This window comes from Chlorocebus sabaeus, chromosome 24 (assembly GCF_047675955.1).
Source record: "Chlorocebus sabaeus isolate Y175 chromosome 24, mChlSab1.0.hap1, whole genome shotgun sequence".
NCBI lineage: Eukaryota > Metazoa > Chordata > Mammalia > Primates > Cercopithecidae > Chlorocebus > Chlorocebus sabaeus.
Genome location: NC_132927.1, coordinates 37,224,222 through 37,239,157, shown reverse-complemented (window position 1 = coordinate 37,239,157; position 14,936 = coordinate 37,224,222). Strand labels below are relative to the sequence as shown.

The following is a 14,936-nucleotide window of genomic DNA, read 5'->3' as shown; positions in this document are numbered from 1 at the left end:
ATCTTTTCCATGTAGCTGTCCATCTGTATCCTTCGTAACATTCTTTATAATAAACCAATAGACATAAGTGTTTCCCAGAGTTCCGTGAGCCACTCTAGCAAATAACTGAACCACAGGAAGGGATCATGGGAAACTTTTTATAGCCATTTAGTCAACAGCACAGGTTACCACCTGGAGCTTTCTACTGATGTCTGAAGTTGGGAGCAGTCGTGTGGTACTGGGATCTTACCCGGTGGGGTTTGCACTAATTCCAGTTAGTGTCAGAATTGGGTTAAACTGTAGGAAATCCTGTTGGTGTCTGCTGCAGAACTGCTTGGTGTGGTACAGAAAAGAAAAGAAACAAAATAACAACCATAAAAAAAACCACACATTTTGGAGATCAAGTGTTCTGTGCTGAGTAGGTGTAGCAGGGGAAAATTTGTTGTTTTTTCCCTACTATATAGGAGTCTATAAATAAAATAACTAGTAAAAAATACATGGTACAAAATTAACAATTATAAGTCACAAACCCCACCTTCAATCATAATTTACTGGTCTATTATAGTTTTTATTTGTATCTATACCTATTTATACTTAGTATCTTTACAATGAGCCAGGCATCCTGAGAGTTTTATAAAATTACTTCACAAAATACTCAGGAACTCTATAATGTAGGCATAATCTCTTTTTTAAGAGTTGAGTAATTAAGGCTTAAAGAGGTAAAGTGATTTGCCCAAGGCCAAACAATTCGTATACATAGTAGAGAAGCCACAATTCAAACCTCTAATAATAAGGACGACCTGTTTTAAACAATTCTGAAATAACAAAATTCAAATTTTAATCATGAAGCTATTCATTTCATAAAAATTTTATTTAGGTCACATTAAAGTACTCACCAAGGATTATCTCAAGTCTTAAGAACCTCCATTTTCTTTAAAATAGAATGGAATTAACCAAATTTCTATTTACTTACATGTAACTCTTCAGGGATATCCATGTGAAAATTAGAATATACTATAACTTTAGTGAAATAACATAACTGGAGACATTTAAAAGCTAAGAGAAAATAATCACCTGATACTCACCTAGTTAATTATATGCCAAAAGATCTGATAAGATTATTAATTTGATTTACATTTCAAAATACATTCATAGATTCAAATTAATACTATGTGTATATCACAAGACTTGAGAAAGGGCACATGACTTCTTTAGTTGTTACACTTTGATTTACCACATAAGTGCACATTATATATTAAAAATAGAACAAATTAATAACACTTGGTCAAGTTTGGTTTTCTGTTTTTTGGCAAAATGGTAAAGTACCTAAGCTGTTTGGCACAAACTTATGGTTTTATAGGACATAACTGACTGCTCAATGTAATTTTTATTTTCTTTTTCAGATACAAATGGGTATTAATTTTCTATAACTCACATATTTTATCAAGGTTAGATCTTCCAATGAATTCAGAGGAATATGCAATGCCTGAAAGCGAACAGCTAAATCCTATTTGTTGCACTCAGAAAAGGCGATTTATATCAAAAATGAGTACTCTGCTCCCTTCTGGCTTACCCATAGATAATATTTTTTTAAACTCAGGGTTTTTTAATATCAGGGTTTTTTAACATCAGGGTTAAAATACTTAAAAAGTTTTCCCCTTTGTTAATGCATGGTATGTTTCTCCATACTACTCCCCAAACCAACCACAGGCTATCAAAAGTACTTAAAAACAATTCTTACATTATCTTTTGATATCCATAGGTTATCTTTGTGACTCAGTTTATTTCCAGTTTGCATACAAACAAAAATAGAATGAAGAAGCACTAGAGCCGTAGAATCTCATTCCTAATTTATGTGCCTTCACTTGTTTCCAAAAGACTAAGATTTACTCGCATGGATATTTATTGACACAAATTATCTAGTAATGAATCGGGGGGGGGGGGGGGGGAACTTTGAGGTCTGTTCACTGGTTCAACTAAGAATGATGTAATGAAGAATAGTAACCATAACCATAAGCTACATAAAAATAATTAGAATTATTTGTAAAATGATAAAGAAACAGAAGGCTGCATAATTATATCCACAGGATTTGAAACAAATAGATCAAAATAACTAACACCTGACCAAGAAACAAAGTTGTAGCTCTTACTTTAAGAGTTCAAAAGCTATCACCACACAGAGGGCACAATTATATATAAAATGAAGTTTCTGGCCGGGTGCTGTGGCTCATGCCTATAATCCCAGCACTTTGGGAGTCCAAGGCAGGTGGATCACAAGGTCAGGAATTCAAGACCAGGCTGGCCAGTATGGTGAAACCCCATCTCTACTGAAAATACAAAAAGATTAGCCGGGCATGGTGGCACACACCTGTAGTTCCAGCTAACCAGGAGGCTGAGGCAGAAGAATCATTTGAACCCAGGAGGCAGAGGTTGCAGTGAGCCATGATTGCGCCACTGCACTCGAGCCTGGGTGACAGAGTGAGACTCCGTCTCAAAAAAAAAAAAAGAAGAAGAAATTTCTCTTATTCATGCATAAAATAGTGATAGGTAGAACTTTCTTAAATACTGAAGTCACAAATTACATAATTTCTCTAAGACCCTATGCCTGACGCTCCTCCACCCCCTGAGAGTTTAATTCCTATAAAATATACTTCAAATAATAAATCCGGCACAACCTTCATAATATTCCTAATCAAAATATGTTCACTCACTGACTGAACTCTACCTATGTGAATATGTAATAATTAAATCCTCATTTCTTAGTCATTATTTTATGCCCATTTTGAACCCTTCAACTTTCTCAAGGTTATTAAACAAATAAATTCAGTCTTTTCTGTCATATCTCAAAGGATCTATTTCCAGAAACCTTAATCATATTTATACATCTTTCCTTGGTTCCTCTCCAAGTTGAGCACATCCGACTTCATTTTATGTTTGACTTTTTTTAAGTAGAATAGATCAGGAAAAGAAAGCTATTATGCTGACTCCTGTCCCTTAAATTACCTAGTCCATACAATCAGCCCACTATTAGAAACAAGAGCTCAAATCTTAGCTCTCATAGGATACCTGAATCAGAATGTATAAGTTTATTAATATTTTCATTACTTAAATATGAGATGTAATAGAAAGAAAATGAGTTTCAGTGTCATCTTTTAAATGTGATCTAACCTCTCAAAGACTCAGTTTTCACATTTGTAAAAACAGGAATACCATCTATTTTATGAAGACATAAAAACAGATATTAATACCTATTATAAAAAGGAACTATCATAGGTCACAAATTCTTAAGTAATGTTTGTATTCCTGCATATCCAGCAGCCAGACCATGCTGGCTTATAGCAGGCATTCAACAAAATCAACCCCTGGAATATAGGTGCTTAATGTTACTTTTCATCCTTCATTTCAGGATTGGATTTTCTAAAAAGAATAAAAATACTTAACTTCATAAACATTTAGACTTTCATCTGTATTCTGTGTCAGTCTCCACATTCAATAAACAGTTGACACTAATAAATTCACGTAAATATTATGCTATTCTAAATTTTACCTTTCCCTTGAACCAACTGTGATTTTTATTTCCAGTTTAGCCATTCTAGTGGGTATTTAGTGCCGTGTTGTGATTTTAATCTGCATATTATTTCACTAGTCACTAATGAGGCTGAGGATTGGTTATCCTATTTTTAGAAATGCCTGTTCAAGACTCTAGATCATATATATGAGTTATTTATACCTTCTGGATCTAAGCCTTTTATCAGTTACATATGTTGTAAATAACTTTTGTCACTTTGTGGCTAGTTTTTTCCCACTCTCTTAAGGATGTTTTTATTGTTTTACTTTTCTATTATCCATCTGGAATTGATCCAATGGGGTGGGGGTAAGTGATCCAATACTTTAACACACATTGAGAGTAATATAACTTAAGTATGTGACAGAATACTTAAAACAATATTCAGCATTTGGTTCAAGGGCATTATAAAATAATTCATTTATATATCTAACTACAAAAAATAACAAACATTAATGGTAACGTTATGGTTGCCAATTATTACTATTTACCACATGGCTAGCATACATTGGGCACCAGTTTTAGCATTTCATGTATAGATTTCAATATTCTGAACAATCATATGAAGTTAGCATTTCTCAACTTCCCAAATGAGAAAACAAAGTCAGAAGAGTAAAGTAATATCTTACCCATGGAAACATATCTAATAACAGTAAAGCTGGGATTTAATCCCATTATGCCCATTTTCTTTCTTCTATACTTTACACTTTGGTAGTTCTTTATTAAGCAGTATTTTTCTTTACATTATTTTAAGATATGTTAATACTTCCGACATTTGAAAGTTTGAAACCGATCATGAATATCTGATATTATTTAAGTACCTACATAGCCATGATCATATAAAACGATGTTCAAATACGAAGCCTCTGCCCTCAAGATGTTTATAACCTAATAGCTAGCACACATATGACAAACAAGGTAGGCAATTTTAAAATTCAAAAAAAGTAGCTGGATGGGCAGTTGGGGAGAAAAATGGATACATAAAAGGAAAGAAAAATATTCATATATTTACAAATCAAAGCTTGACATTTGTATATTTATCACAATCTCAAAAGAATGGTGATTTCTTTTTTTTTTTTTTTTTGAGACGGAGTCTCACTCTGTCACCCAGGCTGGAGTGCAATGGCTTGATCTCAGCTTACTGTAACCTCTGCCACCCTGGTTCAAGTGATTCTTCTGCCTCAGCCTCCCAAGTAGCTGGAATTACAGGTTCCTGCTACCGTGCCCAGCTAGTTTTTGTATTTTTAGTACAGACGGGGTTTCACCATCTTGGCCACGCTGGTCTTCAACTCCTGACCTCGTGATCCACCCGCCTCATCCTCCCAAAGTGCTGGGATTACAGGCATGAGCCACCGCCTCCAGCCTTTTGTTTTTGTTTTTTTTGAGACGGAGTCTCACTTTGTTGCCCAGGCTGGAGTGTAGTGGCACAATGTCAGCTCACTGCAACCTCTGCCGCCCTGGTTCAAGCGATTCTCCTGCCTCAGCCTCCCAAGTAGCTGGAATTACAGAAAATTAAAAGTAATAGAAGTCTTAAATACCACTCAAAGAAAGATGTTCAGAACATAAAGGCAATGTAAAGATAGAAATTTTTTTTCCTCTCCAAATCTATATGCCTTGCTGCAGAACGTTAAACATTATTAAAAACAAACTCAGGGTAAGATACCTCTTCAGGCAAAAAGAAAATCTGTGCAACACATTACTCCTCCTCAATCCCCACTCAAAAGTAATCAGATAAACAGAGAGCACTGCTGCTAACAAGCTCTCACAGAATTCAGGGATAGCTAAAGGGAGAGTACTCGAAGTAGTGAGTTTTCAGTTTTAGAATTTGATCCCTTTGTCAGTCTTCAAGGTTGCTGACCTTAAAGCCAGGGCGTAAGACCCACCTGTTCATCTAGTACTTTAAAAGGCAGAGTAGAGGGAGGTTTATTAAATTTGCTCCAAGATGAGCTGAGATTGAAACTTCTTTCATCATTAAAAGTGTGCTCCTCAGCCGGGCACAGTGTAATCCCAGCACTTTGGGAGGCCAAGGCAGGCAGGTGGCTTGAGCTCAGGAGTTCAAGACCAGCCTGGGCAACATGATGAAACCCCACTGCTACCAAAATTACAAAAAATAGCCAGATGTGGTGGCACCCACCTGTAGTCCCAGCTACTAGGGAGGATGAGGTGGGAGAATCGCTTGAGCCCAGGGGGCAGAGATTGCAGCGAGTCCAGATTGTGTCACTGCACTCCAGCCTGGTTGGAGCAAGACTCCATCTCAAAAAAAAATAAAAAATAAAGTATGCTCCTGCCTGAGCACACTGGCTCACACCTGTAATCCTAGCACTTTGGAAGGCTGAGGCATTCCAAGATTGCTTGAGACCAGGAGTTCAAGACCAACCCGGCCAACATAACTAGACCCTGCCTCCTCTACAAAAAAAAAAAAACAAAGAAAAATTTTCTTAAAAATTAGCCCAGAGTGGTGGTGTGAGCCTATAAACACAGTTACTTGGAAGGCTGCAATAGGAGGATGGCTTGAGCCCAGAAGTAGGCTAGAGTGAGCTAGGATCTCACCACTGCACTCCAGCTTGAAGTGACAGAGCAAGATCCTGTCTCTAAAAATAAATTTAAAATAAATAAATAATTTTAAAAGTATGCTGCTGAAGCAACTTTGCCACAATGGATATATTTCCTAATCTCTTCAAGGAAATAAATTGCAGAGTATTTTGTTCATATCATGTTCAGGTTAGCAGATTTATGAATCAGTGCTCTCCAAAAACTTTTACATCTAGCCATTCCAATTCATTTCGTTTTTAAATAAATAGAACATTATGAAACACAGAAAGACTACCAGCAACTACTCTCTCTAGTTGAAAAAAGGATGTAGATCTGATGCTGCCTCTCTTTAGGCCAAAGAAAAGCACTTGACTACCTAAGAGGTCTACCCAGGTTATATAAATTTCAAAATGTACCACAGGTAAAAATTAAAAGATAAGAACACAGAAGAGGAGGAATACATAATCTGTAATTCTCATTGGTAATGGAATGTAAAAATGTGATAGAGTGATGGAAATTTAGATATATCTATAAATTTTTTTTTTTTTTACTTTGGCTGTACAGTGCATCAAATTCTTCTTTACCCAAATGTGAATCTCCCAATGGCAAAGCAAAATGCTCTGAAGTTAAGAAAAATGGGAATAATTTATTCAAAAAAGTTTTTTGAATAATTACACAGTACAATATTTAGTCCCCACAAGAACACATAAAGTTAGGTCACAGAACACATTATGTCCTTAAGGAAGCTCATCTAAAATGAGACCGGCATGGAAAATAGCCAATTGCAATAAAAGGCAGGAGCCATAAAAGTACATATAAAATGTTAGGGGAAGCATCAGAATATGTAATTAAATTCCACACAAAAGACGGTTCATGAAAATCACACTTGATTGATGCCATAAATTATAAGTAAAGTTTTCATAAGCAGTTAAGTATATTCCAAACAGTAAACACCATAAAGTCACAGAAACTTGAAAATACTTCAGGATCTTCATTCTATTAAATGTGAGCCTAATATGTAAGATACAGTCATTCATTCAAAAATATTTAATGAAGGTCCACAGTGAACATTCATTAAATAGGTACTAGAGACAAACCTCGTTCTAGGTACACAGAATTTATATTCTAGCGGTAAAGATAAACATTAAACAGTGTACCCATAAGACACTTTCTGATAGTGATATATGTTATAAAGGGTTAAAAACCATAACATAGGCCAGGCATGGTAGCTCACGTGTGTAATCTTAACACTTTTGGAGGCCAAGGCAGGAGGATCACTTGAGCTCAGGAGTTTGAGACCAGCCTGGGCAACATAATGAGACCCTGTCTCTATATTAAAATTTTAAAAAGCATAACACAATGTGGACGGGGGCAGGAGAAAGATACTTCACATAGAATAGTCAAAAGGTCAGTGAGAACTGAGCATAAGGAGCAAGGCAGAGTAGGGAAAGTATTCTCTTAACAGTATCTTTTGTCTGTTTCTAGAAAATGCTGTTTCTTACCTTAGGCCTTCTTTACTCCTCTTTTCTCTACCTGTATTTTTGCATGGCTAACTCTGTTTTACCATTGACTTCTTAGTACGAATGTCCCTTTCTCAGGTGAGAAAGTAGATAGCATTCTGAATTTTATTCTAAGTGTACTGGGAAGACATAGGAAGATAGTAAGCAAGGAGGTGATGAGCTGATTTTTTTAATATTGTTTATTTACCATCATTCATTTATTAGGAAACCACCCAAAGGCTTATAGACTAGATTATGGGGTACACAGATGACTAGAGAGACCAGGTGGAATGTTACTGCAATAGTACAGTAAAGAAATGATGGCAACTATCCCAGGATGATAGAAGGGGAGAGAAGTGGGTAAATTCAAGATAAATTTTAAAAGTAGAGCCAACTTAGTACCAAAGTATCTAGATTTTCAAATTCTATAGTCAGCAACTGGAAAAAAAAAAAAAAAGTTGCAAAAGACTTAAGATGAGTTCCTGTATCTTCTACTTAGACTGTAAGCCAGATCTTATTTTAATATTACATATACTATAAAAGGAAGAGAACTAGAAAACAGGAGCAGCTGCTACACATTTGCTAAAGTGGAAGCAACAATGAAATTAGAGTAAATATGACTTTATCCATTGGGGTCAACGGAAAGAAACAGTCTTTTGCCTCTTAAAATTAGAGTATTATCTCTAATTTAAAATATACTTTGATAATGTTTTGAGGCATTCCTTCTTGCATACTCATCATGCTCAATTTACAATAGGGGATACATTCCTGAAGTTTGTAGCTACATCGTGTCATCTGAATACAAGACTTCATTCCTGAAAATAACTGAGTTTACTGGTAAAACCAGTAAACTCCCACCACTTCAATATTGCATGTCATTAACACTGACTTTGAAATGCAGGCATACAATGATAAAAGCCAAACAAAAATTCTGCAACCTCCATCATCTTGAATTTTAAAACTACGTATAAAAATGAATTTTATGTATATAAAAAATATGTAAAGATTTAAGGAATAAATTAGTATAGCCATCTGTGTTATCAACTCACTATTATGAATAAAAACTAGCCTCAATTATTGAGAGCTTACTATAAGCCAAGTACTACACTGTGCACTTTGTTCACATTATTTCCCAACAAGTTTATGAGATCGGTATTATCATCACCACTTTATAGATGGGAAAAAAAGGCTTATTAGAAAGGCAAAGTAATTTGCTCATGTCAAGCAGCTGGCTAAATGGGTTGTTGAGAGTTGAACCCAGGTCTGTTTGGATTCAAAGTCCAAATCCATAACCATGACTTTGTAGTGCTGCCACAACTTTTTTAAAACCAGTTTTTAATTCATATAGAGTAGCTGTACATATTTTGTGATACTTTTATTTTAATACCTGTGTACATATATGCAATAATAAAAATAGAGTAATTGAGATATCTATCACCTCATTTATCTTTTCTAACCACATATTTTATACTACTCTAATGAGACTATTTTAAAAGATAATTATGAATTTGAATGTTACATATTTAGAGTGGCTACATCTCAAACATCTAAATGTTAAACACATGTTAAAATTAATATGCCAAAGTATATATTTTCTAGACAAACAAAAAAAAATCTGTCAAAGTATACAAAAACATCATTGGCTTATCAAATCTTTCCCTTGAATGCTAAAATAAACAAAATATAACAATACAATATAAAATAAATTTTTTTAAACCCAAATTAATCTATTCATCAGTCTAGAAACTAAAAAATGGCTTTCAGATTTTTTTAAAATATATATGTGAAGAAAACTGTTTAGAAGAAAACATTAATTGATACATTTACTTTCCCGTTTCATATCTGCAGATGGTAACGACTCTCCAAACAATATTTATAAATGTTTTTCTACGCTACAAGCTTAAAAATGCAAGTAGAGTAAGAAAGTCATACAAACCCAATTCGCATACAAAAAAATTGTGTTGTATACTTTGAAAATTATTTGTTTCACTTTCCTCATACTGCGCCCATCCATATTTCCAGACATCTAAAACTAGATCAGACACTGTTCTTAAACATCTGAACATTTTGGTTTACCATAGAAATGGTGTAAAATTATAAAGCATAATCCTTGAAAAAATATCTTTCAAACAAGCAATTAAAATAAGGCTTACCATTTTGATGCCTGTGGAAAACGTCACTGGTTTTACAGGTTTGGGTTTCTCAAGTTGCATTTCTAATTGGGTAGATCTATCTTTATGCTGAGCCAAAAGCAGAGCAACAGGGAGATCAGAACTCTCCTGTAAGAATAGTTCAAGTTAAATAAGAAATGTAAAAAGGGAAAACTAAAAACAACAAAACTTTTATTTTAAATTATGTCCTTTCCATAAGCATTTCATGTCAAACTAAATATTCACATTACCGAGGACACTTTACAAAAAATACTAACATTCCATAATAAGAAAAGGCTGTTGTAGACTCATAAATCAAACTAACCTGCAAACAAGTATTTTTATAAAATCCACATTAAAAGTTCCTATTTCAACTAGCAAACCAACCACATTTATTAAAACGAAAAAAATAAGCTAATCACAGAAAGCATAGTACAAAGTACTATAACTTACATCAGATGTTTATCTAAGACGCATTCTTTTTACCAGTAAATTTAGACCAGTTTGAAATTGTTTCCCATTAGATTTCACCTGAGACCGTTTGGAAATGATCCTTGTTCTATTTTGCACAATGAAACTATTGTAAGTACAACCAAAAGCGTATTTATTTTCTCCTTTTCTAACTTAATTTTAAAATTTAAGTCTATGTTTTTTAACTTAAGTAACAAAACGACAGTGAAACATTTTAATATATTAATTCTAAGCACACTGACACATTTTAATACCATAAGCAAATTACTAATTTTTATACGTAGACTGTTATTTATTCTGTTTAACAAGAAGTCCTCTTACATCTTTAAAGGGCTGTGGAACTAAGGTCTAAACTAAATGATATCCAGACATTTTCCTTTCTGAGTTTTCAGTTAAATAAGAACCCAAAAACATATGCAGAAGGAGGTACCAGGAGGAAAAGATCTCTCTCTCTCTCTTTCCTACACACACATACAAACACACACACACAGAAAGAGACTGAGAATTTTCTGTATCTATAAACAAAGATGAAGGTACAAACACATTTTTATCTCCTATACCAGGAATATATGCTAAAGCATATTGTTCAAAGAGGCTATAGATGTTAAAATAGTGACTACACAGAATTTGATCCTGAAGAAACTCTATTAACATTTCACAGCATAAAGTAAACATACAGATTTTAATTTTCTTTCCAAATCTAGCAGCTTAACAATTTTTTAGGCACAAATGTGGTTAATTAACATACTTAAAGGAACTGGTTTAAGGTTACAGTATAGAAATAACTCAAGCAACTTAATTCAATAGAATTGTCCTAGAATAAAGTTGCACACCAAGATTTTATAATAGAAGTGTTTTGCAAGAGCAGTGTTACAAAGATTAAAACTTTTAATAGTAAATGGAAGAACATAAATTTTATTTACGTATAAGATATAACCTTATTAAGGGGCAAAATCATTAAGACCTGGCTTTAACAATAATGAAGGAAAAGTGATGAAATATAGTATGAGGAGAATATACTAGAATACCTTTTATATTCTACACAAAGTATTAGTAATGCATGAGTAACTGTATTGCTAAGATTCCTTGCAGCTATTCTAGATTTACATTAAGAATTTTATAATAAAATATAAAATTAAAGAACATTTTTAATGAGCTGTGGCCAAAAAAAATATTTTAAAAGCTATTCTATCTTTTCACATGTAGAAACTAACAAAAGAAAAATAAATTTCCTTAGCTAAAAAGTTAAAAGTATTGCTTTTCAATTTATACTCTAAATCAATTCAAGTGCTCTTCCTTAACTGGTATTTCCTTGAAAAAGCAAAAATTCTTATATAAAAGCAATGTATTAACTTCAAAAAAAAAAGTTGCTAGTCAAGACTTTGGCTTGTTTTAATCCTGGTTTCACATTCACATAAAAGGAACTGAATGTTAAAGTGTCTTGGTAAACAGTTGAAATCTAATAAAAACAAACATTCTAAGGATCTAGAACAGTTTTGATACTGAAGCAAAGAATTTAGTTCCAACCTACTCTATTCTATTTTAGCACTCAAATTTTGAAGCCTGGAAGCATTACTAAGTGTTAAACTAGAATTAAGTAGGAGTTCCAACAACAAAAAATATTAATGGAGTAAAATAAACTATGTGAAACATGCATGCTCTGGGGAATACCTAACATGCAGATTTAGCCTTTCAAGTTATTTCATTCTTTGCATTACATTTTACCTTAAAAGGTTCCCTCACCTATATTAATTGCCTGAAGGCACACTGTTTAATATTTAAAGAAATTTTAATAAGAACTGCCTGTAATACTCATTAAAAGCTTTATAATGACCATTTTTAAAAGATTATTTTAACTGACTTTCAGCAAGCCATCTGGCAAACAATATTTCTAATAAAAATCACCTACTGCGTTTGACAACAATATTAGCCCATACAAAATTTAAGACATAAACTGAAGCGAATTTTCATACAGGAATATAAAAAGATTTAATAAGTCAGGACCTGTTTAAAAATCTTTTTCCAAACTGTTTTTTAAAATTGGATTTACAGTTAGGATTAAATAAATGGACCTTTTAGCCAACATTACTGCAAATGCTAAGCCATAAACATTAAGACCATAACATTAAAATCCCGTCACATACAGTATAATATAATGTGAATACTTTTTAAAAGGTTAAAAAGTGACTTTTGGCACAAAGACCAGAACCAAAAACAGGAGGAAAACAATTCCAATAAGTAGTACTTGTGTAAATTAGGTCCAGAAATTAATTCTAAGAATTAAGCTTGTAGACATATTTACAAATGCTATTGTTTTTTAAACAAAATCTCACACATGAACATATACAGAAAAAGAAATACATTATTTTACTTAGTTAATAAAGATTCAAGAGGATAAAAATAAATTTAATGAATTCATTAGTCATAAAAATTTAAAGTATTTTAACATTTACAACAAAAATTTTATAAAGACTGAAAAATAAACATAACAAAATCTTTAAAAATAAGTTTAAAAATGAAAACCAGAAATTCAAACTGCAGTGGTATTCTAAACCAATCTGTTATAATTAATTGCACTAATGAATACAGTAAATTACTAAGAATTATTTAACCACCATGTTATATGATCTAAACAGTGAGGAAAGTATGTGCAGTAATGACTTGCAGGTGAGGAAAACAGGAAGTGGGAGAAAGAACTCACAAAAATCAATATTAACTCCAGATTACACACAATGTACAACAATGGTAGTTTCACATCTTGCTTCATGCCTCACTGAATCAAAGGAGAGCTTCATGCCAATAGCAGCTCAGTGAGGCAGCAAAACAGTACTTTAAAGACTAAAAGAATATGCGGCTGGGTGCGGTGGCTCACGCCAGTAATCCCAACACTTTGGGAGGCCAAGGCGGGTGAATCACAAGGTCAGTAGTTCATGACCAGCCTGGCCAAGATGGTGAAACCCCGTCTCTGTCAAAAATACAAAAAAGTTAGCTGGGCATGGTGGCAGGCATCTGCAATCCCAGCAACTCAGGAGGCTAAGGCAGAGAATTGCTTGAACCCAGGAGGCGGAGGTTGCAGTGAGCCAAGATCACGCCACTGCACTCCAGCTAGGGCAAGAGCAAGACTCCGTCTCAAAAAAAAAAAAAAAAGGAAAAAGAATACGCAAGAATAATTGTTATGCAAAGCTGGCTAACCTCAAAATAAAATCTAAAAACCTTTTTTATTAGATGGAACATAAAATGTTAAAAATATATTTTCTATCAAAGTTCTATATTTGGGATTAATTCAATTAATTATATAGAAGAGAAGTATTACTTAAAAAAGAGCCTGTAACTCTTTGTATAAAATGATAAGGGGAAGAATCTTTCAATAAAACAATTATAATTAGTAATTATATACTAATAATTAGTAACATCAATTTACTAATTCATTTTTTAAAGTTTTCAATTTCTCACCAAACAGCTACAAAAATATAAAACACAACATGTCATTTCACTGTTAAAGCCATACCTGCCACTTAATAGTTTCAAGGAAGAACTAATGAAAGTTGCTATAGAAAGCATCATTACACTATTTAATATGCTGCTGTCCTCATTTTTAGAGTCAAATTCACATTCCACTCATAGAAAATAGAGTTTTATGATAGCATTTTCTATCTAAGCCTCATTAATGCCCTTACCCTTATTTTTCCTTTAGTTTCACACCTCCTTACAATTTAAGTAATCTCACTTTCTCTTTTTCTACTCTTGGTTAACTGACTCATATGCTTTTTTGGCAAAAGCACAGTAGAAAAACACACATATACATATTTTCCCCAATCATAGGATAATAGCATTATCAACTAGACAAGAAAGTGTATTAACACTGTGCGCGTGTACACACACACACACACACAAGCCTCAGGGAAATAAATTATATGAACATAAAGGGAAAGAGAAGAATGCAAAAAGACTTTCCTGGAGAGGAAGATTTTCTAGTTTGTGAAGTCATCAATATCATACAGGGTTATAAATATCAAGTAATATAGTAACAAATCCATGAAACACTTCATAAACCTTAGTTATTATTACTGTCATTATCTAATAAGGTTGACTACCTAGGAAGCTAATTGCTGGAAAACAAAAATTTGCAAAAACACTGCTATTTCTTTCAAGCAAAAATACACTATTTTTTCATGCAAAAATATAAAATATACTGTCACAAAGTAAACAGAGTCAATATAAACTTCAGCATGGAGCCAAAATGAGCTCATTATTAGAAAAATAGCATTAATCAGGAGAAAAGTGCTTCAGAAACAATGTCTTTTAGTCAGTTAGCTTAAAGCCATATAAACAATCTATTAAGAATATACTGGCTCATCTCAGTTATAATGTCACTCTCTCATCTGAAAATAAAATGGATATTAAATAAAAAGCTTTTTAAAAATATATAAGTAATGGCTCACACCTGTAATCCCAGCACTTTGGGAGGCTGAGGCAGGCGGATCACGCGGTCAGGAGATCGAGACCATCCTGGCAAACATGGTGAAACCCTGACTCTACTAAAAATACAAAAAAAAAAAAAAAAAATTAGCCAGGCAAGGTGGCGGGCGCCTATAGTCCCAGCTTCTTGGGAGGCTGAGGCAGGAGAATGGCAGGAACCTGGGAGGCGGAGCTTGCAGTGAGCTGAGATTGCGCCACTGCACTCCAGCCTTGGTGACAGAGTGAGACTCCGTCTCAAAAAAAAAAAAAAAAAGAAACAAA

General features: G+C 33.6%; 1 protein-coding gene across 1 annotated transcript in view; it reads right to left on the bottom strand.

The window, feature by feature from the left end:
* MNAT1 (MNAT1 component of CDK activating kinase) overlaps positions 1 to 14,936 on the bottom strand; it is a 241,105-nt gene that overhangs the window by 142,409 nt on the left and 83,760 nt on the right. The window contains exon 6 of the mRNA XM_007986886.3: positions 9,729 to 9,854. Coding sequence (XP_007985077.1) covers positions 9,729 to 9,854 — 126 coding nt within the window. The remainder of the gene's footprint in view (positions 1 to 9,728; positions 9,855 to 14,936) is intronic.